Source organism: Hemibagrus wyckioides, linkage group LG15 (genome assembly GCF_019097595.1).
Source record: "Hemibagrus wyckioides isolate EC202008001 linkage group LG15, SWU_Hwy_1.0, whole genome shotgun sequence".
Classification (NCBI taxonomy): domain Eukaryota; kingdom Metazoa; phylum Chordata; class Actinopteri; order Siluriformes; family Bagridae; genus Hemibagrus; species Hemibagrus wyckioides.
The window spans coordinates 12,935,162-12,959,808 of record NC_080724.1 but is presented as its reverse complement, the minus strand read 5'-3'; the positions used below and the strand labels follow the sequence as shown (position 1 = coordinate 12,959,808).

The window sequence follows — 24,647 nt, the reverse complement described above, 5'->3', positions numbered from 1 at the left end:
AGAAATACAGACAGACAGAGAGACAAGCACAGAAATACAGACAGATAGACAAACACAGAAACAAAGAAATACAGACAAACACAGAAATACAGACAGATAGACAAGCACAGAAATACAGACAAGCACAGAAATATAGACAGATAGACAAACACAGAAATACAAACAGAAATACAGACAGATAGACAAGCACAGAAATACAGACAGATAGACAAGCACAGAGATACAGACAGACAGATAGAGAAGCACAGAAATACAGACAGACAGATAGACAAGAACAAAAATACACACATAGACAAGCACAGAAATACAGACAGATAGACAAGCACAGAGATACAGACAGACAGATAGACAAGCACAGAGATACAGACAGACAGATAGACAAGCACAGAAATACAGACAGACAGATAGACAAGAACAGAAATACATACAGATAGACAAACACAGAAATACAGACAGACAGACAAGCACAGAAATACAGACAGATAGACAGACAGAAACTTGGACAGACAGACAGATATACAGACGGACATCGACACATTCAAGCAGACAGAAAGAATGAATATTAACGAATAACTGAAATGAAATGATTAGTTGGAGTAATTGGTGTGTCGATGATCATCAGGATCAACAAGCTTCAAGTCAGAAACTAAAGCCTTCGCTTCACTTCACTTCTCCTTCATCTCACACGCCACTGGCCAATCACACTCGGGCATTATCTGGCTCATCCAATAGCGTGGCACGACTTCAGTCAGGGTTTAATCACTTCACGGTCACTGAACATCGCCTCAGATATTAAACACGCATTCAGATCGGGTCTGGCAGCCACTGCTAAAGCTACAGGAACACACACACACACACACACTTTACTCTCTTACACAAACATTTAGAACAGGACAATGTTTCCATCACATCCATGGACCCTCGATCACTTCATAGAACACACGTTATGTCATTTCCTGTAATATGCTGAAGCTACATGTCCAGGCATGGGGTTATGACCCTGAGTGTTTCCTTCACCACTGGGACACTTTTATCCTTCTCCATTCTCTCCATTTGTTTTCACCTGCAGCTGTCGTTCTGTCTCATTGCGTTCACGTGTCCATGTTCTTGAGGAACTCTTCTTGATAGTGGACTCGGACTTTTCTATGCAAAACGAAACTGCTGATTTGCAAAATGGTCAGCGTGTGTTTTGTAATAACACACACACATACACACACACACACGTACACACACACACAATCAGCACCACCTGAAAAACATGTAGCAACGGTAAAGTTTGCTGTGCATGACATCATCATGAAAGGATGCTTTTTCACCTGCTGTGTTTTTCCAGCTGGTCTATGAAGGGAAACACCCTCACACACACACACACACACACACGCACACGCACACACACACACACACAGCAAGTCAGTACACTATTTTTCAAGCAGTGAGTGCACACTAGTGACTTCTGTCCCAAATCACACTTTATTCACTATATAGTGCACTATTTTTGACAGTCTGTCATTTTGTATCATCATACTGATCATAATCAAGTGCACTAGGGTACTGAGAACAGTAGGGTTTGTAGTTTGGGATATAGCCCTGCACATTTATTGTCTTCTCAGAGAATCATTGGTTAGCTTTCTTAAACATTAGCATGCTGTGTTAGCTTGCCAGATTGAGCTTTTATTAACTGCAAATGTTTGATTAGCCTGTTAGCTTGGCTGAATGTTTTTTGAGAAGATTTCTCCCGGAATTCACTCGTCTCACGTGTTAGCTCGTGGTAATTCTGTTAAATGATGAACAAATCTGAGGTAAATGTTGATGTTTTTTACAGTTTTGTCCAGTTTCCCTGTCGCTGTGTCTTCACATTGTCCAACACGGTACAGCTGAGTTCTAGCAGCGTAACTCGCTAACCTCAGTGATTAGCTTTTACTCAACATCCGTGTTTCTCATTTGCCTAGCAACACTGCTCTCATCGCTTTAATTACTTACAACGAGTGTGTTGTGTGTCTGATTCCAGTCCAAAAAAATCTTTTTGGAAGTCTGTGTGTGTGTGTGTGTGTGTGTGTGTGCGTGTGTGTGTGTGTGTTATCACACACTGTTCCTTCCACTTCCAGATGAAGAGCTTTTCCTAGTGAAGAGGAACAACAAACACACACACATACTCTTTAAAAGCATTTCTGGCTGCAAGGCCTCTGAGACAAACCAATCCTTCTGTCTATCTGTGTGTGTGTGTGTGTATCTGTGTCTGTGTGTGTGTCTGTGTGTGTGTGGTGTTCATACTTCCATTACAGTTTAATGGTCAATGTTAGAAGACGAAAGAAGAGAAACAAAGAGAGAGAGAGAGAGAGATATGTGTGTGTGTGTGTGTGTCCGCGAATCAGCATTTTAGAAAGCCACAACATGAGCTCATCTCTAAAGCAGCCGCTCTGATCTGTACTCAATATTCCCTAAACACTACATAGTACACTAATGAGGCTACATAGTGCATAAAGACAGTGGACATGTCCCAAACCACACACACTGTTCACTCATTTTCTCACGTTCATTCTCTGTCTCTCTGTCTCTCTCTCGCTCTCTCTCTCTCTCTCTCTCCCTCCCTCCCTCCCTTCCTCTCTCTCCCTCTTTCTCTGTCTCATCCTTTTCTCTATTCTTTTTTTTTATCTCTTTACTCTCTTTTATGCTCTTTCTATTCTACTTCTCTGTTATCGATTTTTTTTTCTTTCATCTTCACTCTCACTCGGTTTTCTGATGAACGTTTGATTCTCTCTCTCTCTGTTCGTTTTTTTTCCATAATGAAGGCCAGATTACCCCTCCATCCTCTTCCCATGCTTTAGTCTCGTCTAGCTGGGATCTACGATCATCTAACTTGAGTTTCACTCTGATCGAGGCCGCGCCAAGCAGAATGAGTGCTTTGTGTTCGTGGCCCCTCACTAATACCCCGATTAATCCCCCTCCCACACGAACTAATACCCCTCTCAGACACACACCCCAGTGACAATGACCCACATGACCTCTGACACACTTGTCTAGGATGTGTGGTTATCACGTCTCTGTGGACCTAAAAGGACCTGTGGGTCTATGTGATATATGTGAGCCTTCAGAAGAGAACCGTCACGAAGAAGTCTTTAAAAAAAGTCTTATATAGTATTATATATTATAATAACACACACTTTTACCTGCGTGGGAATCCAGCACATCCTGGTCACATTCTGTATAGAAAAATACCTACAATTGAGTTGAGCAGCAGGGCATTTACCACATTAACCAGCACTAATTCTTAAGTTAAGTTGCCTTTATTTGTCACATATACTTTACTGCACAGTGAAATTCTTTCTTCACATATCCCATCCTTGGGGTTTGGGGTCAGAGCACAGGGTCAGTCATGATGCAGCGCCCCCAGAGCAGGGTGGGCTGGTGGCAGCTTGGCAGTGTTGGGGCTTGAACCTAAATCTTCTGGTCAACAACCTAAAGCCTTAACCACTTGAGCTACTATCTGTAACTTTCTTTAAGAAACCAGACTGAATCTCTGTTAAAATCTGTTAATTAGTAATTAATTAGGAGCAAAGCTATAGGATGCTATGGATAGAAGTTATCAGGTGTGGGAAATATCATGATTTTTGAAGGTATTTTGATGAAACCTGGTGTGTATGACGTATACCGCCGGCAGTGCAGTAGTGTCGTGTTTACAGAGAAGAAAACTTGAACTCGAACCCCATTATTGATCCAGTGTCCACAATTTTTTAACTTATTTTTATGAAATAAATGAAAAATAAAAAAAAATTAAATACATTTATTTCTTTTTAAAATCTAAGTAAAGGGTTTTAGGACATCATTTATCGTAATCTCATCATATCGGTGATGTAATAATCGAATCCGCTCCGTGACTCTGTGATTCCGTCCATGTTTTCTTAGAGGCTTTTCCACCTCAGCAGACCTTACTCCAGCCACAGCGTTCAGGGAAAGCCGTACTGCTCGGCCTGGCTGCAATTATTCCCTCCGAAGCACCCTAATTAGAAAACGAGCCCGTTTAACAAGCGTGGTTATGATCTTTACACGCTGCACACCTTCAAACGGCAGTCTGCTCAGACCTGTAAAAATTTCCTGTTTGGGTTTAGGCCAATTAAAGACATATTTCTGTCGTCTGCTCCCTCACTCACTCCCTTGCTCACTTGTGGCAGTGTGAGGAAAGCTGCCTTTAATAAACCAGACAGAGGCACCAGATCTGGAGCACTGACCGAGTTTAGGTCAGGTGTTAGTTGTTAAAAGAGAGCAGCAGTGAACACTGTGGACGTGTCAGATCCATATATGGAGGATATATCATGCACACTTTTCCTGGTTTACTGAAAGTCTAAAGATGAGTATCTATGGAAAATAATATGTATTCTAGAAGAAACATTGTGCTGTTCAAAGACTTAGGCTGAATAATGTTGGGGACATGCCCACAGTGGCATGATGACTGTTTAAGTATACTATATAGTGAATAGGACGTTTGGTTTGGGACACGTCCACAGTAGCATGATGACTGTTTATGTATACTATATAGTGAATAGTGTGTTTGTTTTGGGACACGCCCACAATGGCATGATGACTGTTTATGTATACTATATAGTGAATAGTGTGTTTGTTTTGGGACACGCCCACAATGGCATGATGACTGTTTATGTATACTATGTAGTGAATAGGGTGTTTGGTTTGGGACACGCCCACAGTGGCATGATGACTGTTTAAGTATACTATATAGTGAATAGGGTGTTTGGTTTGGAACAATCCCACAATGGCATGATGACTGATTATGTCCATTTTATAGTGTTTGGTTTGGGACACGCCCACAGTGGCATGATGACTGTTTAAGTATACTATATAGTGAATAGGACGTTTGGTTTGGGACACGTCCACAGTAGCATGATGACTGTTTATGTATACTATATAGTGAATAGTGTGTTTGTTTTGGGACACGCCCACAATGGCATGATGACTGTTTATGTATACTATATAGTGAATAGTGTGTTTGTTTTGGGACACGCCCACAATGGCATGATGACTGTTTATGTATACTATATAGTGAATAGGGTGTTTGTTTTGGGACACGCCCACAATGGCATGATGACTGTTTATGTATACTATATAGTGAATAGGGTGTTTGGTTTGGAACAATCCCACAATGGCATGATGACTGATTATGTCCATTTTATAGTGTTTGGTTTGGGACACGCCCACAGTGGCATGATGACTGTTTAAGTATACTATATAGTGAATAGGACGTTTGGTTTGGGACACGTCCACAGTAGCATGATGACTGTTTATGTATACTATATAGCGAATAGTGTGTTTGTTTTGGGACACGCCCACAATGGCATGATGACTGTTTATGTATACTATATAGTGAATAGTGTGTTTGTTTTGGGACACGCCCACAATGGCATGATGACTGTTTATGTATACTATATAGTGAATAGGGTGTTTGTTTTGGGACACGCCCACAATGGCATGATGACTGTTTATGTATACTATGTAGTGAATAGGGTGTTTGGTTTGGAACAATCCCACAATGGCATGATGACTGATTATGTCCATTTTATAGTGTTTGGTTTGGGACACACCCACAGTGCCATGATGACTGTTTATGTCCACTATATAGTGAACAGGGTGTTTGGTTTGGGACACGCCCACAGCAGACTGATGATGATGTTTATCATCAGAACAGAACAGAATAAAAGCGAGTGTGAGACATGAATAGGGAGAATATTAAAACAAAAAAAAGGGAAGAATGTCAGATTTCCACAGACGTGAAGAGAGAAGAACGTGTGAGACGGAGAGACACTTGCCTCGCTTGACTGTGTGTGGGAGTGTAAATGAGTAAACAGACGGTTTGTTCCAATCTGTGCTGCGCCCGCCAGACAATACAAACCCCCCAACACCCCTCAACACACACACACACACACAAAAGCAGTGCTGAGCTCCACCACTCACCATTGGCTGGCTATTATGCTTCACTCTCCAATCAGCGTGTGTTTGGGTTTAAACCAGGACAGAAGGAGAGTGTGTGTGTGTGTGTGATCCGTACTGTCCAATAGGTTTCATTCCTTTCTGTTTTGGTTTGATTTTAAATAAATAACGGATACCAATAACGTATATGATAATATTGTTTACACTAGCACACAGAAATAGTGTGTGTGTGTGTGTGTGTACAGATCAGTATACAGATCAGTAACCAGTCAGTCATCATCATGAGTACAGCTTTTTCAAATTTGACATTATTTTGTCATGTTGTGTGTCTTTATGTTTTGGATGATAAAGTGAACTCTCGCATGTAATGACGGAGCTCTGACAGGACCGTGTGTGTGTGTTGAACAGGACATTCAATTGGTTTGTGTTCTCTCATCCATGTGTGTGGTGTATAAAAATGAAAACTGTGATTCTGCAGAAATGAAAGGACTTTCTCACATGATGTGACACTAAAATCCATCCAGCAGTCGTCCAGCGGAACGCCGACCCAAACAAGATAACACTGAGCGATAAACGCGGATAAGAGTCAGAAGCTAATTCAGTAGATAATGTCAGTCTGTGTGTTATCTTTATTTTGTGTTTGTTTCAAAGAAATAAAATAAAACTCCTCACTGTTCCTGTATACCACATTCTTCTCGAGAAACGTTGAGCAAACATCTTTCTTTTGTATTCTTTTATTTTTCACCTGTTTGTTTAACAAAAACTCTCTCTCTCTCTCTCTCACTCACTCTCAGTCTCTCTCTCTCTCTCTCTGTCTCAGTCACTCTCAGTCTCTCACTGTGTCTCTCTGTCTCTCTCTCTCACTCGCTCTCAGTCTCTCTCTCTCTCTCTCTCTCTCTCTCTCTCTCTCTCTCTCTCTCTCTCTGTCTCTCTCTCTCTCCCCAGCAGGACGGGTGAGGTCGCCCCAAACGATTAATATAATAACTGAGCTTTTGTTGTGATTGTGTATGGAGTTGTTGAATTTCCAGTCCATAATTCCAGATCCGAACGTCTCCTTTATGTTGCAGGAGGTTTCACAACGTCACTGAGGTTTTAGACAAAAGAAGAAGAAAAAAACACACAGAAACAGGTCGATGTAGGAGTCTGTTGTTCAAACGTTTTCTGGGAAATGTTTCGCTTTAAGAGATTAAATTACTCGAGCTTTAGATAGAGACCTGTCGTCATCTTTGCTTTAAAAATCCTCAGAAACTGAAGAAGAGGTTTATTACGCAATAAACCGTGATATGTGAACAAACAAACAAACAAACAAATTAATTAATAAAAAAAATTACAATACTTTTTTTAAATAAATTTAAGTTGCAGCTTTGAAATATTTTCTACATTTTCTACAGTATGTGTGTGTTGCGTACATGTGTGTTGTGTACATGTGTGTTGTGTATGTGTGTTGTGTACATGTGTGTTGTGTATGTGTGTTGTACATGTGTGTTGTGTACTTGTGTGTTGTGTACTTGTGTGTTGTTGTGTATGTGTGTGTTGTTGTGTACTTGTGTGTTGTTGTGTACTTGTGTGTTGTTGTGTACATGTGTGTTGTTGAAGAGGAGGAAAGTTTCACTGCAGTGACAGAAAGCAGACACACTGAGGTCATTCAGCTCGTATCAGAACTCACATGCCACACACACATGCACACACACACACACACACACACATCATGTACACTTGTCTGTTTGTAATCAGGTGATATGTTGCAGTAATTGAGTTTAATCCCTCAGTAGTGTAGCGTTAATCTGTCCTGCTGTGTGGCCTGTGATGTTTATCACACTGCAGACACACACACACACACACACTGAACATACTCTGGAATGTCTCACTCTGGCCTTTCTAACTTAGACTGTCTCTCTCTCAGCTAGACCATCTCTCTGACCTGTCTCTCTCTCTCTCTCTCACACACACACACACACAGTGAGGCAGGTCATGGTGAGACAGGTCACAGTAAGACAGATCACAGTGAGACAGGTCAAAGTGAGATAGGTCATAATGTGACAGGTTGTAGTGAGAAAGGTCACAGTGAGGCAGGTCATAGTGAGACAGGTCATAGTGAAAGATTGTAGTGAGACAGGTCACAGTGAGACAGCTCACTGTGGTGTGTCTGCTTTAGACCTGTCTCACTGTGACCTGTCTCACTGCATGCTCTTTCTCTGTGTGAGGGTCTGGGTGGTGTGTTAGACGTGGTGTCTCCTCTTTGCTATGTAAATCCCTCTCTCAGTGCACATACTTTCCCCCTGAATAATCTCTTTCCCAGGCCGAGCTTTAGGCTAGCTGCAGTCTGACCACAGCACCAGCCCCAGGTGTGGACGCTTCAGGTTTTATTAAACTTTATTCTCTGCTCTTTGCTTCTCAATACTTTCCAGACTGCAGGCTCTGAATAAGCTGCTAAATCCCTTAGCATGACTGAGCGTGGTTTTAGGGTGACTCCTGAAGGAGGCATTAGATTAAGGGCAGAGACGAAGGTGCTGTAGATGCTGGAGGCTGGAACACGTGCGTGAGGGGAACAGCACAATGAGCTCATGCTGAGATTTTATGCTTTTACACAGGGAGAAAGCTACAGTTACAGACAGACGAGTAGCTGAAACTGATTCTAGGATTCAAGAAGTTATTAAAGTCAATGCATGTGTCTGTCATCTGGAATCCTGTACAGTGAGCTGTGGACTTCTGGGTGGAGACCGCTTGCTGGATGCAACGATGAGATCATGATTCTGTTAGCATCAGATTTGTTCATTTATGAATGTGATTAGAACCAGAGAACTTTAACACCACCTGTGAATGCTAAAGTAACATTTTATACTTTAGAAAGTTCATATACAAAACATATAATCATTCATATATAATGTGTTAAGTGGGTGGAGCCAATGGGGTGTGGCCAAGGTAATGTGGATGATTCCAGGGAGCTGAGGGGGTGGGGCTAATTGGCTGAGCACTGGGGAGGTGAAGGTCTGGTCAGGCTGATGACTCCAGAGAGCTGAGGGGGAGGGGCCAAGCAAATAAATCCAGAGCGCTGAGGGGGAGGGGTCAAGCAAATGACTCCGGAGAGCTGAGGAGGAGTGCCCAAGCAAAAGACTCCAGAGAGCTAAGTGGGAGTGGCCAAGCAAATGACTCCAGAGAGCTGAGGGGGAGGGGCCAAGCAAATGACTCCAGAGAGCTGAGGGGGAGGAGTCAAGCAAAAGACTCCAGAAAGCTGAGGGGGAGGGGCCAAGCAAATGACTCCAGAGAGCTGAGGGGGAGGAGCCAAGCAAATGACTCCAGAGAGCTGAGGGGAAGGGGCCAAGCAAATGACTTCAGAGAGCTGAGGGGGAGGAGCCAAGCAAATGACTGAGGGGGAGGGGCCAAGCAAATGACTCCAGAGAGCTGAGGGGGAGGGGCCAAGCAAATGACTCCAGAGAGCTGAGGGGGAGGGGCCAAGCAAATGACTTCAGAGAGCTGAGGGGGAGGGGCCAAGCAAATTACTCCAGAGAGCTGAGGGGGAGGGGCCAAGCAAATTACCCCAGAGAGCTGAGGGGGAGGGGCTGAAACAGTGCTTTACAAGTTATTATTATTACAACCATATACACATAACTTTGTGTTGCAGATTTAGACATATGACTAATACAATTTTATTAAAATCATATTTTTTAAATGTATAAATCTTTAATAATCTAACAATAAAACTCAGTCATCTTTTACTTTCTCTCTGATGCAGACATGTTGTGTTGCACTTGTTTTTTTTCGCACTTGTTCCCACAGTGAGTGATAAAGTGAGATTTAAAATCGTTCTGTCTCCATCTGTGGCCGCTTTCCCTAAATCCTGCTTCATATGGGGGCCTGATTTTGGGATTGAGATGGTGCTGAGAGAGAGAGAGAGAGAGAGAGAGAGGGAGAGAGAGGGAGAGAGAGGGAGAGAGCTGTTCAGATGTGGGAGATGAAAGGAGAAAAATATGAAACACAAACAGAGGGAAACATGGGACGTGGCTTTGATGTTCAAACCTCACAGGTCTGTTCCTCTGAGAACACTGGGGCTTGGTCAACACACACACACACACACACACATACACATACACACACAAACAAACAATATCATGTAACCAACACAGAGAGAACTGAAAAAAGTGGAGAGATAGATGGATGAATGTTTAAAAGAAAGATGAAAAAACAAACTGAAGGATGGATGGAATATGCAGAAATGTAGATGGATGGATGGATGGATGGATAGATGTACAAATGAAGGGATGGGTGGATGGTGTCTTGGGTGTAAAAATAAAGGGAAAGGTGGATGCAGAAAAGAAAGGCTGGATGGATGGATGATAGAGACGTGTGGGTAAATAAAGGGATGGTAGAAGCCTGGTAGAAAAAAAAGAGAAAGGATGAAAAATAGACACAGATAGATAGATAAATACTGAATGAATGAGAGGGGGAAAAATGAAAGAGCAGTAGGGAAGGAAAGGAAAAAGAGAAGAGTGAAGGGAGTCTGAAACCGGTGGTGTGATATGGGAGAAGAACACGCTGCGCTTCCCTCACCACCTGCTGAACGGCTCGAGTTTCACTTCAGGAAATGCTGCTCGTGTTGGGCTGCGTCCTAAACCCCTCTCCTCCCTCACTCCCTGTTAGACGAGTGTGCTTTCCTTCAGCGCTTGACCTGATGCCAGGAATGTGCTGAGAGAGAGAAACAGAGAGATTGAGAAAGAGAGAGAGAGAGACAGAGAGAGAAAGAGACAGAGAGAGAGAGAGAAAGAGAGAGACAGAGAGAGCGAGAGAGAGAGAGACAGAGAAAGAGAGAGAGACAGACAGAGAGAGAGAGAGTCTGTGTTACGCTCTCGAAGACTTCACCACACGCTCACATTCACGCTACAAACATTTTTACTACTTTATTTCAGCTACACACTTTTTGTGTATTAAGTGTAACTAGACTAGTGGTTCAAGTGGCACAAAAGTAATGGCACCCTGTGAAAGGGGTAGAGGTTAACATGGAAGATTTAGCTCACGTCTCGCGTTCACTGTTTAGTCAGTGTTTTGTGGGCGGGGCTAAGCCGTAAATCAGCTACACCGTGATTGTGCTTACTAATCCGTTAACATATGTATGTGAGTACCGGGGAAAAGAAGTGTGTGCTGAAGGGAAGTGTGATGGGATTGTTTCAGCTCATCATGATTGTAATAGAACCTTGGCAAGGTGACCTTTGACCTCTCGGACACACCCTAACCCAAAAGACAGGCAGTGTTTGCTCAGCTGGAAAGAGATGGACAAATTCTCCTTCTTTATCCTGAGCCACTTTGAGGTGTGTGTGTGTGTGTGTGTGTATGTGTGTGTGTGTATGATGGGCTCTCAGCTTTCCAGCAGCCAGTGTGTGTGTTTTTAGTGCTGACTTTCCCTCATACAGGTCGTGCAGCTGCTCAGTGGCTGCTAGAAAACACAGCGTTCAGGTTTCGGTCTCGCTCTATGAGCTTGAAAAGGAGAGGATTGTGGGAAGTGGTGTTCTCCGAGAGAATGTCAGACGGATCTCAGAGGTCTCAGGATGGCTGCAAAACAAATAGAGGCTTTATCTTCTGATCTTTTATCATAACTCAGAGCTGCTGGGTTTAAGAAAATGAATCAATCATTAATCATTATTACATTTTTTCTAATCAATCACTTCTACTTTCACTTAGATGCCATTTGGTGTCTGAAAAATAAAATACAGTGTGTGTGTGTGTGTGTGTGTCTCATGGCCAAACAACAAGGATGTTTATCTGAGGTTACACACACACACACACACACACACACACACACTGCTCTCTGTAGAGTTTGTGTTGTTAGGGTGTGTGTCTCTGTGTTTCAGAGGTTCATTACTGCCATTACTGCTATACAGAGTGCTCATAAAAGCACACACATTCTGACTTCTCTCAGGGTTAGACCTCATCTGACGTGCATGTGTGTGTGTGTGTGTGTGCCACAGTGCCTAGATTGTTGCCACCCGTTCTTATGAGGTTGCTTCCTCTCGACCAATCAGAGACGGAGAATCCCAGACGAGCGGTGATGCTGCTGTTTCTGCTGCTGCTGCTGTGTGTGTGTGTGTGTGTGTGATATTTTTTATGTTCTTTTCTTAAGCTGAAGGAGGATAAATATCTCACTTTTAAGCTCTGTTATATGAAACTCGCTCTCTTTCAACTGTTTTACAAATATTGAACACACGCACACAGGTACACACACACACACTCATACACACACACACACACACACACAACCCAGATAACATTCAGTGTTCACACAGATACTATTCCTTATGTTGATCCTCTATACTGGCAACTCAGTATATAATGTGACAGCTATCTCTCTCTCTCTCTCTCTCTCTCTCTCTCTCTCTCTCAGGTAAGTAACTCACCTGTTTATTTTCCAATGGAGTAAATAAGATTGTTCTCTTATTGTTTACTCTTATAATTAGGTCTGACACACACACACACGTGCACACACACACACAAACTCAGGGCTTGGGGCTTTTCTGGCATAGGCAGGTTTCCATGGAGACAGTCGGCTAAAAATAACCATGGAGACGGCTTCCCCGTGCCAATCGCCAACGCTGAGTGTTTTGATGCCTGAGCTACGTCACTCACACACACACACACAAACACACACACATACACAGACTATATTTTAAACCTATTTCATCTCATGCTTTATTTTACATGCAGGCCTTTAGTTCCCACCCCCACTGACTTTGTGACCAATCAGAGCACAGTTCCCGCCTCCCGTCCCTCCTCTGACTTCATCACTCAATCATTTTGACTTTTTTTCTCATATTGTTTTTCAGCTTTCTTTTTGGCTGAAAATGAACTTGTCTTTGTGTGTGTTTGTGTTTGTGTGTGTGTGTTTATGTGTGTGTGTGTGTTGCAGGAACTGTAGGAGCTAAAATTCGCATGAATGCTTTTGTGGAGACAGTTACGTAAGAAACACTTTCTAAGGAACTGACCTGGACCACACACACACATGCACACACACAATATCGGAAAAAAATCTCAGTTGATGGACTGTGTGTGTGTGTGGGGGGGGGGGGTCTGGGGCATGGGATTAAGGACTGAATCCTTCAAGTCATGTCATATGTTCCCCTGACAGGCTAGAGAGAGCTTTATACCTGTTTACACTTGTTTACTCACTGTCTGTCTGTCTTTCTGTCTGCCTGCCAGTCTGTCTGCCTGTCTGTCTTCCTGTCTGTCTCTCTCTCTCTCTCTCTCTCTTTGTGTGTAGTGTGTGTCTTGATCCATGTGTGAGTCCGGTCCAGGTTTTCATGCAGCTCCTCGTACACCTGAGTCAGGTAACCTGAACTCGGAGACATGCCCAGTGTTTAAACCTCACTAATACACACACATGTGGAGTGAGCAAGGTTTTACACACACACACACACACACACACACGCACACACACACACCCTCCACTCACACACATTAATAAGTACAGCGCTTTTAATCTGTTTGTGTCTGTGGTGTGTGTGTGTGTGTTTATCCTCATCACATTTAAAAGACCAGTGTATGCAGGATGACCTTTGACCTCAGAGCTCGTTCTGCTCAGATCAGACTGATTCCTGTTAAAGTGGTGTAACAAGGTGCACAGAGGTCAAAGGTCATGAATGTGAACGGAGACGCTGATTCCTGGGATTAGCCGTGACCCATGACTGAGTGCTTTACGGGTATGTGTGTGTGTGTGAGTGTGTGTGCGTGTGTGTGTGTGCATATGTGTGTGTGTGTGTGTGTGTGTAAAGACCAAATGAATCCTCAGAATAAATCACTTTACAACAGCGTGTGATGTAGTGAACCCTACATTTGCAGGAGTGTCGTTTCACACATTGAAAGGTGTGTGTGTGTGTGTGTAACAGTGTAAAAAGGAGATTTAAAAAAAATGGTTATTAGTTATAATAAAGAAATTAAGTAAATTAACATAAAAGTAATTAAAAATGGCAGACTTTTTTTTTTTTTTAAAAATAATGCATTAAAGAATTCATTAATTTATTAATTTATTTATTCATTAATTTTCTTTTTGCATTACTTTATATTATTTAAATGCTTTTTGTTAGCCTTTCTATTAATTTATAAGTAAATATTTTAAAAGCAGGCATAAATAAAAAAAATTAAAATGAAACAAAATAAAATAAAATAATATTAAAAAAGGATGTTTTATATTTAATTTGTGATTTAATTTTATGATGCAGGATATGTAAGACTTGTGGGGATTATTTTGCTTGTGTTTACTTTGGCTTTTGGTTTGTTATCCAGTAGAAAATAAGTGGCCGGGGCTACGGGATCTGATTGGTCAAAGCACAGGTTCGAATTGATCGTTGATGCTGTTACCATGGAGACGTCTCCTACGTTTCCACACCCCCAAGTGTTTGTGTAATGTCTGCTTGGCTGAAGTGCTACCTCTCTGTCAGGGTCACATAATCAGTGAAGAAGTTCAGAACAGGAAGTAGAGGAGATAAACAAACGTGTGTTTCCGGTTTTCTGATTAAAGTGTACATTTATCAGCATTGTTATCTTTAATCTCTGTGTGTGTGTGTGTGTGTGTGTGTGTGTGTGTGTGTGTGTGTGTGAGGGGACAAGTCGTCTCTCTCTCTTGTGTGTTCCTTTAATCAGCAGAGCGGTCAGATCAATCATATAGACGTATGTTGTAGTAGTGCACACACACACACACACAAACACACACACACACAAAACTTGTATACTTGTCCAGCATGGGAATGGAGCAGTTAAACATGTCATGTCATGCTTAAACACACACTAAACCTCATGTCAGACTCTAAAGACCTGTGTAATTATCTGCCCCTGTGCAGGAAAACCCCCAGGACATGTCCGTGTCGTCCCAGCATTCTCACTGACCAGTTTAAACAAAAGCTGTGATAAAAATGCCTCCTCTGTCCATCCAACAGCGGTTAGATCACTGATCTCACTCAGGAACCCAGGACAAAACCCTGCTGTATGTGTGTGTGTGTGTGTGTGTGTGCGCGCGAGTGTGTGTGTGTGTGTGTGTGAGGGTTTAAAAGTTCAGCGCTCAGCATGGGGTTGTAAAAGACTTCATATCCGCATTACACCCACACCACATCACAAACACACACACCAGGCCTCATTAGGTACAAATGATAGAAAGCCACACCCCTTTCACTGAGACTAATTTAAAAAGCCACACCCCATTTAGTGAGACAGATAGAAAGGACACACCCACTTTACTGGAAATGACAAACATTCGCACACAGAGGTTTTATCTGATTTTTGGGTTGTTTTCTTACTGATTTTTGGTGATTTTAATATTTTAACCAAATCTCTCTCTCTCTATCTCTCTCTCACTCACTCTCTCTCTGTCTCTCTCTCTCTCTCATTCTCTCTACAGCTGTATCGAGTCTGGATGTTGAGAGTAAACTCAGTGAACATTTCCAGTCTGCTTGGCAGCTGCACAGAAACGTCTTCATCCCGTCGAGTCGGCCGCCATGTGTTGAGGAGCTTCACCACAACGCCAAACAGAGCCTGAAAGCGTTACACCGAGGTCCGAGCACTCTCCAAGGACTAATCCATCAATCATTAACAACTATCAGTCAGCAATAATTAATAATCTCTCAGTCAGCAGCAAACACTGAACACTTATTACTAACTGATTAATGATGATTAATTATTTTTACATTGTACTGATATTATTATTATTATTAGAGAGATTGTTGAGTAAACTGTGTGGTCAGTTCAGCTGTGTGAAATGAACGTTTACACTGCCCTCTAGTGGAAATTAAGGGAAATCACAGATATTTTGTACTCTTTATTCTTGTGTGTATGTTACAGATCAGCAGCAGAGACAGGATGTCAGTGAACAAGAGCGCATGGTGACCCTCTTGATAGCCCCGCCCACACCCACTTCTCCCTCCCACCACACCCACCATACGGTAATCACACACCTCTAATGACCTGTCTGTCTGTCTGTTTACCCACCTGTCTGTCTGCTCACTTATCTTATCATGTTCTCTCTTTTGTTTTCTGACTCTTTGTCAACCTGCCCACCTGTCTGTCTTCTTTCCTATCAGTCCATTTATTAGTTTGTTTTCTGTGTGTGTGTGTGTGTGTGTGTGTTTCTTTGCAGGACACAAAATGAATAAATGTAATGAAATCCAGTATCCAGTTATTTAAATAAAAAAAATAGAAATATTTATTTGATGAAAAGAAGAAATCTAAATGTCCTAAATGTGAACTTGCTAAAAGGATTACAATGTGTAATATTTCATTATATTGAATGATTATTTATAAAGCCATACCGACTCCACTGCAGCTGCTCTCACTGTTCACACTCATGACTGATGGCGTGACACTGCATTATTTTCAGTGTTGTTCTTGTTGTGTCATTGGTATAATTTTTGTGTGTTTGTTTGTATTATAGTTTGAAAGCATTCAATCCTCTTCCCCTACTGAATGTTGTCACTTCTCTCGCCGGAGCAGACAGGTACAGCACCAGAGCTCAGCAAGTCGCACTGTCCACTAAACCCCTAACCCCTTGAGCTCTAAACCCTAATCACTAATCCCCCAACCCCAACACTCTTACCCCCTTATCACTAAACTCCTAAATGATAACCAGTAATACTAAATAAATACTTACCAATAATCTCTAATCACCAACCCCTAACCCCTTACTAAACCCTCTCTTCTTTATTCTTGGTATCTTTCCCAAGTTCACTGATCACCTCGGCACTTTTTCTTGTAGACCTGCACACAAATGTAACATGTTTCCATCCATTTAATATTTTGGACAGATACATGACTATTAATAGTGTTTAATGTTCTGGGAATAGTGGGGCAGACACACACACACTTATAGAAGCATAGAAGCATGTAGTCTGATGTTTTATAATGACAGGGTTTTGTCTTGATAGTGTGTGTGTGTGTGTGTGTGTGAAGCTGAAAGCTGTAATCACGCAGCAGTTCTGAATGTTACAGTTTCACCCACAAACCAACACAAACTGCTGAGTGTGTGAGAGAAATATGCAGCTTTCACCGTCATGTCTTTCTGGAACTCTCATTACCACACTCCCTCATTTTCATCCGGAATCTCGCTTTATTTAATTTCATTTTGCAGTTTTTCACTCTGCTCTATCACTTAACCAAGTTTACCTCATATTTACTCACCAGTCTCACGCCTCCTCTGAGCTTGTGTGGTTTTACTGTCAGCTTCCAAAATGATGTGAATTTAAGAAGTGTTTATGCTTTTTTACAAACTCTCTCTCTCTCTCTCTCTCTCTCTCTCTCTCTTTCTCTCTCTCTCTCTCTCTCTCTCTCTCTCTCTGTGGTCCCTGTTTTTGCTTTGATTTTGCCTTTCATCTCACACACACACACACACACAGAGCTCCTCTCTTTGTGAGAAGTTTCTATGGTAACCACCTGCTTTGTGAACCCCATTTATTGTGAGGCCTTGCCTGACTTTGACCCCGTTTTTGGTGTGTGTGTGTGTGTGAACACATTGTGTATATATGGGAAGCTGATACTCTCAGCACTCTCAGTTAGCTCGCATTCAACACACTGTGAGGTAAGTGTTTACTTTAACTTCATACTGAACAACTTAGATAGGATGAGCAAACAAAACACACACACACACACACACACACACAAGTGTTTTCTATTGCTGTTTTCTTGTTTGTAGCTTTGAAATGCAGATACTTTACTAACACTGATCCCTCATACAGCATCCCCCATCTCTCTCTCTCTCTCTCTCTCTCTCTCTCTCTCATTTTAATATAAGCATCTCTCCTCACTGTGTTGTGTCTCATGTTTCAAGGTGGATTCCGATCCTGATTCCGTGACTTTAGGTCACAGATCCAAGTTCCCGATTCCCAACATTCCCTCCCTGCTGGACACACAGACCAACTGGAGCATCGCTCTACCGTTACCAACTCCAGAGGACAGGATGAAGAGCCAATCACAGACCATTGTGTCCTGCGTGGTGCCCATTGACGTCACAGGTAAATGAGTTTGTAAACCGTCTGAACTGGAACCAGAGAGCGCTGTGTAATTTCATACTCTTCTAGCTAGTCTACGCTAGCTCCTAAACTAATCCTCATGCTAGTTTTGTGCTTCATCATGAGGTCAGATTATGTAATGATCAGTGTTCAGAGTGTTAAAGCTCTGCAATATGATATAAATATCATATCATGATTCTGATTCTTTGATACACACAATTTCTAACATAATTTTTTTTTTTTACATTTTATGATTAATAATTGCACATGGTTTTTATCATAACACAAGCTGCTTAGATTTCAGCTTGGAATTATTTAACCATACATATAATATATACACTGACCAGGCATAACATTATGACCACCTGTCTAATATTGTGTTGGTCCCCCTTTTTACTGCCAAAACAGCCCTGACCCCTCAGTTTTGGAGATGCTCTGATCCATTCCTCAATTTGGCCCTGGTCAAAACTCAGTCAAATCCTTACACTTGCCCATTTTTCCTGCTTCTAACACATTAACTTTTGATGACAAAATGTTCACTTGCTGCCTAATATATCCCACCCACTAACAGGTGCCATGATGAGGAGATAATCAGTGTTATTCACTTCACCTCTCACTGCTCATAATGTTATGCCTGATCGATGAACAATCCCTTAGAAAATATCATGATATTTTAAATAATATTTATTTTAATATTAAATCATTGTGTTAGACAGCCCTGCCTGATAAAACTGTTAGTTATTATTATTATTATTATTATTAAATGTAAATGTGTAAATGTAACCTGTCTAAAATACTGCATATGCAAAGATTACGTTTGTTAAAAATAATCAAATTTAGGAAGAACTATTATTGAAAGATTATCAACCTATTTTTAATGCTTGTAATTTCATAGAGATTATTGAGCAACACGATTATTGTTAGATTATTAATTAATTCAAGTTGTTATCGTTAGCTGTGTCTCCGGCGGCTCAGTGGCACAGTTCTCCTCTCCCACAGGCGAGTCTGTAGTTTCTTTCTTTCTTTTATTTTTGTACATGCGCTGAACTGTGCGTGTTGTTTTCAGAGGATTCCTCCATCGCTGCTCGTCCCTCGGCGGTGTCTGCCTTCCTCAGTGAGACATCTTTTAAATGTCCATTAATGTCCATACCTCATCTCTTCCAAATCCACCATCCGCTAGAGAAAAAAAGAGAGAGGAAGACAGATGTTTCTTTTGTAAGATTTAGACAGACAGATTTCCCCCATTTTTAAAAGTAAACTAGGTTTCGAAAGTCACGTTCTAAAAGCTGATGACTTTCTGGCTGCCCTCGGTCCTTAATTTGTGCCAGGAAATGCAAAGCTGTGAGACGCTACTCCACGCATGCTAATTAGCTGCATTAAAATGACAAAAGGGGCCGAGCGCTGGCCCGGAATCAAAGCTTTAAATGATGATTTTTGTCTCAAAAATGCTAACAGGAAATGATCTTTAATATAATAATTTGCATACAGTTTACCAACCCGTAGTCACTTAATCATTTGATGTTTGATCCATTGTGGATGCATCTTTCATCCATAATTGCTAACAATGAACATAATGAGCATGAGCTTCATGAAGATTTCCATAAAGCTAATCAACACCTTCTAATTTGTATTTGTTATTAGCAATACTAGACGTTTTGAGTGATTCTTTTTTAGTTGTTAATAGATTTAAAAAAAAAAAAAAAAGTATTATGGAGAAAGGATTTTATGCTGTTTGTAACGGTTGTCTCTTGTCATTCCCTTGCCGTGCCTCCCTTTTTTCCCTTGCATGAATTTGTGTATTGTTGCCCAACACTAATTTCCATCCATAAACATCAATCATAAAAAACCCCGAACACGCTCTGTTTTTTAAAGTAGAAAGTCTTGGGTTTATTTCTGTTGTGGGGAAATAATATAAGACATGGTTAGCGGCTAGAATTAACAGCCTCCATGAGGACAGAGTGTGAGAAACAGGAGGGTTTGGCAGAGAGCAGCTCCTCATGTCTTGGCGCTCTTCACAGGGGCCGGGTTCGACAGAGACGCCAGTGTTCGCTGCTCGCTAGTCTACTCACAGTCAGTGCTACAGAGGAGACGGAAACTGAGAAGAAGGAAAACTATCACGGGCATTCCCAGACCAGTGTATCAAGACTTAGGCATGTAAACCTTCCAATCTAATCACAGTTAATTTTACTGCTTTTGATCACTGCTTTAAGATTACTGGTAAGCTTTTAATAAATAATATTCTCTTTCTTTTCCAGACTCTGATGAGTCTGCCGTGGCTAGCGAGCAGACCGTCATAGTGCACTCCAGCCCTGAAGCTTGCCGAGAAGACCTCACACTCACTCGTCTCAATACCAGAGACTCCGGCTGCCAGACGGAAGACTTCCTGACTGCTGTTGTGGCACCATCTCGCAGACGGATCAGAGCTCAGAGGGGTCAGAGTGCGACTTTTCCACTTTCTCATTCCACAGGAAACATACTGTCCCTGCCAGACAGTTCAGATACCATGTTTACCACCCCCATCAACTTACATTTGCGCTCACAAAGCCTTCCTCGAGAAGGCATTAGATTACTTGATAAAGTCCAAATCAGTAGCGATAATGATGAAGAAGAAGATGGAGATCTGTCACCATTTGAAGGAGAGGAATTCCTTCCTGTACCAGGAGAGGACATGATAAAAGATGAAGAAGAGAGCACTGATGACCAGGTACAGCCAGATAGGCAGCTAGGTAGCTTCAACCAGCATCCCGAGAGCCCAGAGCACATATGGATACAGAGAGGTCGGTCCCATCTGCCTTGTAAAACTGATGAGATCTCGTCAAGCTCTGACACATTCAGCAGCCCTATTCACTCCAACGCTGGAGTTCTGGCCAGCCAGATGGACCACAAGGAGGACCACCAGTCTTCCAGTGGAAACTGGAGTGGCAGCAGTTCCACGTGCCCTTCACAGACGTCAGAGACAATTCCTCCTCCTGCCTCACCACCACTGACACACTGTGACTCAGAGCTGTCTCTAACCACAGCTCTTAACATTACTGAAGAGTCTGCTGAGCCATACTCTGGAGGCAGGCTGCAAGGTCTGCAGGGCCACCAAACAGGATCGTTCGCTTCAACAGCAACTGACATGTTTGATGATGCTGCAGGTAGCACAGCAAGTGAAGCTGACTGGAGCTATACTCAACATAAGCACAACAGGTCCTGTCACAAGGAATTGAGCCTTGAACACTCTAGGGATGGGGAGGGCAGCCTCGAGTGCCCCAGTTTTGTTAGCATAACCACAATCGATAGTTTAGATAAGCCTCCATCTGACAAGGCTGACACTACATCATACTTCTCTGTGGATGCAGAGGGCTACTATACCTCCATGCACTTTGACTGTGGTCTTAAAGGTAGTAAAAGCTTCACGTACAACTATGCATCTGTTGACGAGCAAAAGGAAGAGTACAGAGGCCATGCATCAAATGGGAGACACAGTCTTTCTCTAAGGAAGCCAAAGGTGAAGCCGTCACCTCCAGAACGCTGTTCATCATTAAAGAAAAGTAGCAGTCATGCTGGATTAGCCCCTGAAACAAGTGAACCAAAGATAATGAGTGAGCAGCACTTATCAGTGTCTTCCAAGGACAGAAATTTACCATTGGCATCAAGCGACCCCTCTGACCAGCCAGAGGATGAGCAGCTGGTGGAGGCCTGGGATGGACAGATTTCTAATCAGATTCCAGATGTAGCTTTGCTTGGCTCCACAGACAAACAGTCCTTAAAGAACAAGGACTCTGTGCAGTCTGACTATGCAGATCTCTGGCTTGTGAATGACTTGAAGTCCAGTGATACTTATGGCTCTTTGTCAAACTCCAGCACTGCTACCGGGACAACAGTTATCGAATGCATGAAGTCACAAGAGAGCTCAGAGTCAAGGTCTGGCTCAAGGGCAACCACTCCTTCACTGCCATCTGGGGAATCTGAATTTAGACTGCCCTCCCCAGAGAAGTTGGTAAATTTAGCGTCCCCTTCCAGTGGCTATTCAAGCCAGTCTGAGACACCAACATCTTCATCTGCCTTTTTTCCAAATCCTAATCCTTTGTCCCCCATTGGTGGAAAGAGAAAACCAAAAGTCCCAGAGCGGAAGTCCTCCCTCACTTCAGTGCAAAAGCGCACATTCAAAAAGGACCTTGAGCTACCCATTATACCCCCTACTCATCTCGACCTAAGTGCCTTTCACAATGGCAAGAAGCCGTTATCCCCCAGAAACCACATCCATATCCTTAACAACAGGAAATACAAAGTGTCTGTGGCCACAACTGAAAATGTTGAACCTGGCAACACTAGTCCTTTGGAAATCACCCCCATGATGCTTCATTCTGTGCAGCTACGTTCAGTTGGCAAACCTGGTGGAGAAAACCATGATCCCCCTTGCACAGATGCTTCCACTAGACCTAAGAGACCCACTATAAGCAAACTCAATGAGTCCAGGAAGCCTCCACCTTATAGAGCTCTCACCAGTGAATCCCTCTCCCAAGATAACTGTGAATCCGTGTTTACTCCTACAGATGAACCAGAGTTTGTGAGTCTACCGAGGATTTCATTTACAAAAAACAGATTTGACAGGATAGCTCCGACACGTCTTTGGAGCATAAATGCATTCAGTGCACCTTCTGAACAAGTGAACCGAGATAATATGATATCAGACATATCAAAGGGTCAAAATGAACCTGCTGAGCTGGAGGGACCTTATCCTCAGAGCAGTATGGAAACAGAGGAGGACCAGGAACTGATGCTCGAGGTAACAGAAGAAAACCTCAAAACAGAATCACCACCTGGTCATGATGGTAGACTCCCTACAAGATCTGAGAAATTCGATCAAGTGCCTGACATAATCCTTCACTCAACGCAAGGTTCATCAGAAATTGATCCAATTAGTGATAACAGCAATCATAGAGAGGAATCAGTATCATCAGGTGGTCCAACCAGAAGTGCCTCACAGGAGACCATGGGAGAAGTGTCTACACCTGATACAGAGGATTACTTCAGCAAAGGTTAGTGACTGCTCCAGAATCGGTCCTCTAACTCAAACCTTTTTGGCTTGCTTTTTATCTGCTTGCTTGGCAACTTGAATGTATAAAGCAGATCAAATTAGATGTACTGTTGAAATTCCTTTGCAGAATCCACACCTAGTGATCCAGTAGTGTCCCCTTTCACAGATGAATCAACAACCGAGGATGACAGTGTTTTCCTTTCGCCTAGTAAAGCTCGTACAACCGAGGATCTCTTTGCCATGATCCACAGGTATGCTTCAAAGTTCAGGTTTATTCTGTCAGTAGTAATAAAAGAATTTTCTTTTTACCAAATTGATTACCAAGTTTATGCTGTACATAAACGTAGAATCTATTGCTATCTGCAATTCAAGGTCAAAAAGGAAAGTCCTTGGCCGAAAGGACTCAAAAGGAGATTCGGCCGTTCGGAGTCCCTCGAGTGCTTCTCCTGCCACCTCCCCGAGTGCCCCTGTTACACCAACAAGCTCCCTACGAGCACCAAGCCAAATATACAGGAGTGTCAAAAAGTCCAACACTTCCAATGAGGAATTCAAACAGCTTCTTCTTAAAAGGGGAAGTCGCTCTGATTCAAGCTATCGCATATCAGCTACTGAGATTCTAAAAAGTCCCATCGCATCGAGAACTTTCAGTGACTCCCTGACAGAAGGTACAAAGCATCCTGAAGGTTTCCCTTCTCCATTCCAGTTGCACTCTCCGGAGAAAACATCTGAGGTTCTTCATAGCCCCTACCCGAAAGCCAACGTGGAGGGGTTCTCCTCAAAAGTTTTTAGTTCTTCCAGACAAGGTCGTTCAAGGTTACCACCAGCTGCAAACAGCAGTCGTTACAGCACACGCAGCCGACTGTATACAACACCCATGCAGGCCATTTCTGAAGGGGAAACGGAAAACTCGGACGGAAGTCCACATGATGACCGTTCCTCTTAAACAGAGATGCACCTTCTACCAGGTGTTTATAAAAAAAAAAAAAAAAAAAAAGAAAACTACTAAAGTTGGTTGTTGTTGTTGTTTTTTTAAAGATTGATTAAGTGGTTTTAAACTGAGTTACTGCCCTTTTGTAGCCAAGAGAAAAAAAATGTTTACAACTCATGAAATCGTCTACGTATCTGTAGTGGTCTTTAGCATTATCTTATTAGCATAATGCAGAAAAGCTCATTTAAAAAATGTTATTATTGCATTTTATATGGGCATTAACTGTGAAATAAATATGAAACTGTCCATGATAGAGAAACGTAGGACAATCAGATAGTGGCCTTTTACACTGTTGTAGCAATGAGTTGGTTTTCTGCACAAATATTTTATAGCATGTGTCAGAAGATTGATCTGAATTTAGCTTGATATGACCCTCATTTGGCGGAAACATTTTGCAGGTTAAGTCTTGCTTTAGATTTGCACTTCTTTGAAACCGTCATTTTAAGTCAACTAAAATAAATATGCAAAAATTCTTAAATAACAATATAAGATTTGTCCCTAAAAATAACTTAAATTTATATCTTTGAGATCCAAAGCCCTTTTGTGTGCATTTATTATATTAAGCTCCTGTCCATCATGATAAGCGACAAGCCATTTTTAGCTATTTTACAAAACAAATGGGTGTTTTTATGAAATTGGCTTTGAAATGTAAAGTCCATGAAACCCCTGAACATGTGCTTCTTAGAATGTTAGAATGTTTCTGATGCCATATTATGTTGAC

General features: G+C 42.1%; 1 protein-coding gene across 3 annotated transcripts in view; it reads left to right on the top strand.

The window, feature by feature from the left end:
- The window catches only part of nhsa (Nance-Horan syndrome a (congenital cataracts and dental anomalies)), a 40,972-nt gene extending 17,035 nt beyond the window's left edge, over positions 1 to 23,937 (top strand). For 2 of the 3 annotated variants that reach the window (XM_058409412.1, XM_058409414.1), the window contains exons 2-9: positions 15,314 to 15,466; positions 15,754 to 15,854; positions 16,343 to 16,405; positions 17,732 to 17,915; positions 19,931 to 20,062; positions 20,168 to 22,939; positions 23,066 to 23,189; positions 23,311 to 23,937. In XM_058409412.1, the coding sequence (XP_058265395.1) occupies positions 15,314 to 15,466; positions 15,754 to 15,854; positions 16,343 to 16,405; positions 17,732 to 17,915; positions 19,931 to 20,062; positions 20,168 to 22,939; positions 23,066 to 23,189; positions 23,311 to 23,881 (4,100 nt within the window). In that variant the 3' untranslated portion in view covers positions 23,882 to 23,937. Of the gene's footprint in view, positions 1 to 13,022; positions 13,251 to 15,313; positions 15,467 to 15,753; positions 15,855 to 16,342; positions 16,406 to 17,731; positions 17,916 to 19,930; positions 20,063 to 20,167; positions 22,940 to 23,065; positions 23,190 to 23,310 lie in introns of those variants that run through there. The other variant, XM_058409413.1, reaches the window with a different exon arrangement.
- The last annotated feature ends 710 nt before the right edge of the window (positions 23,938 to 24,647 follow it).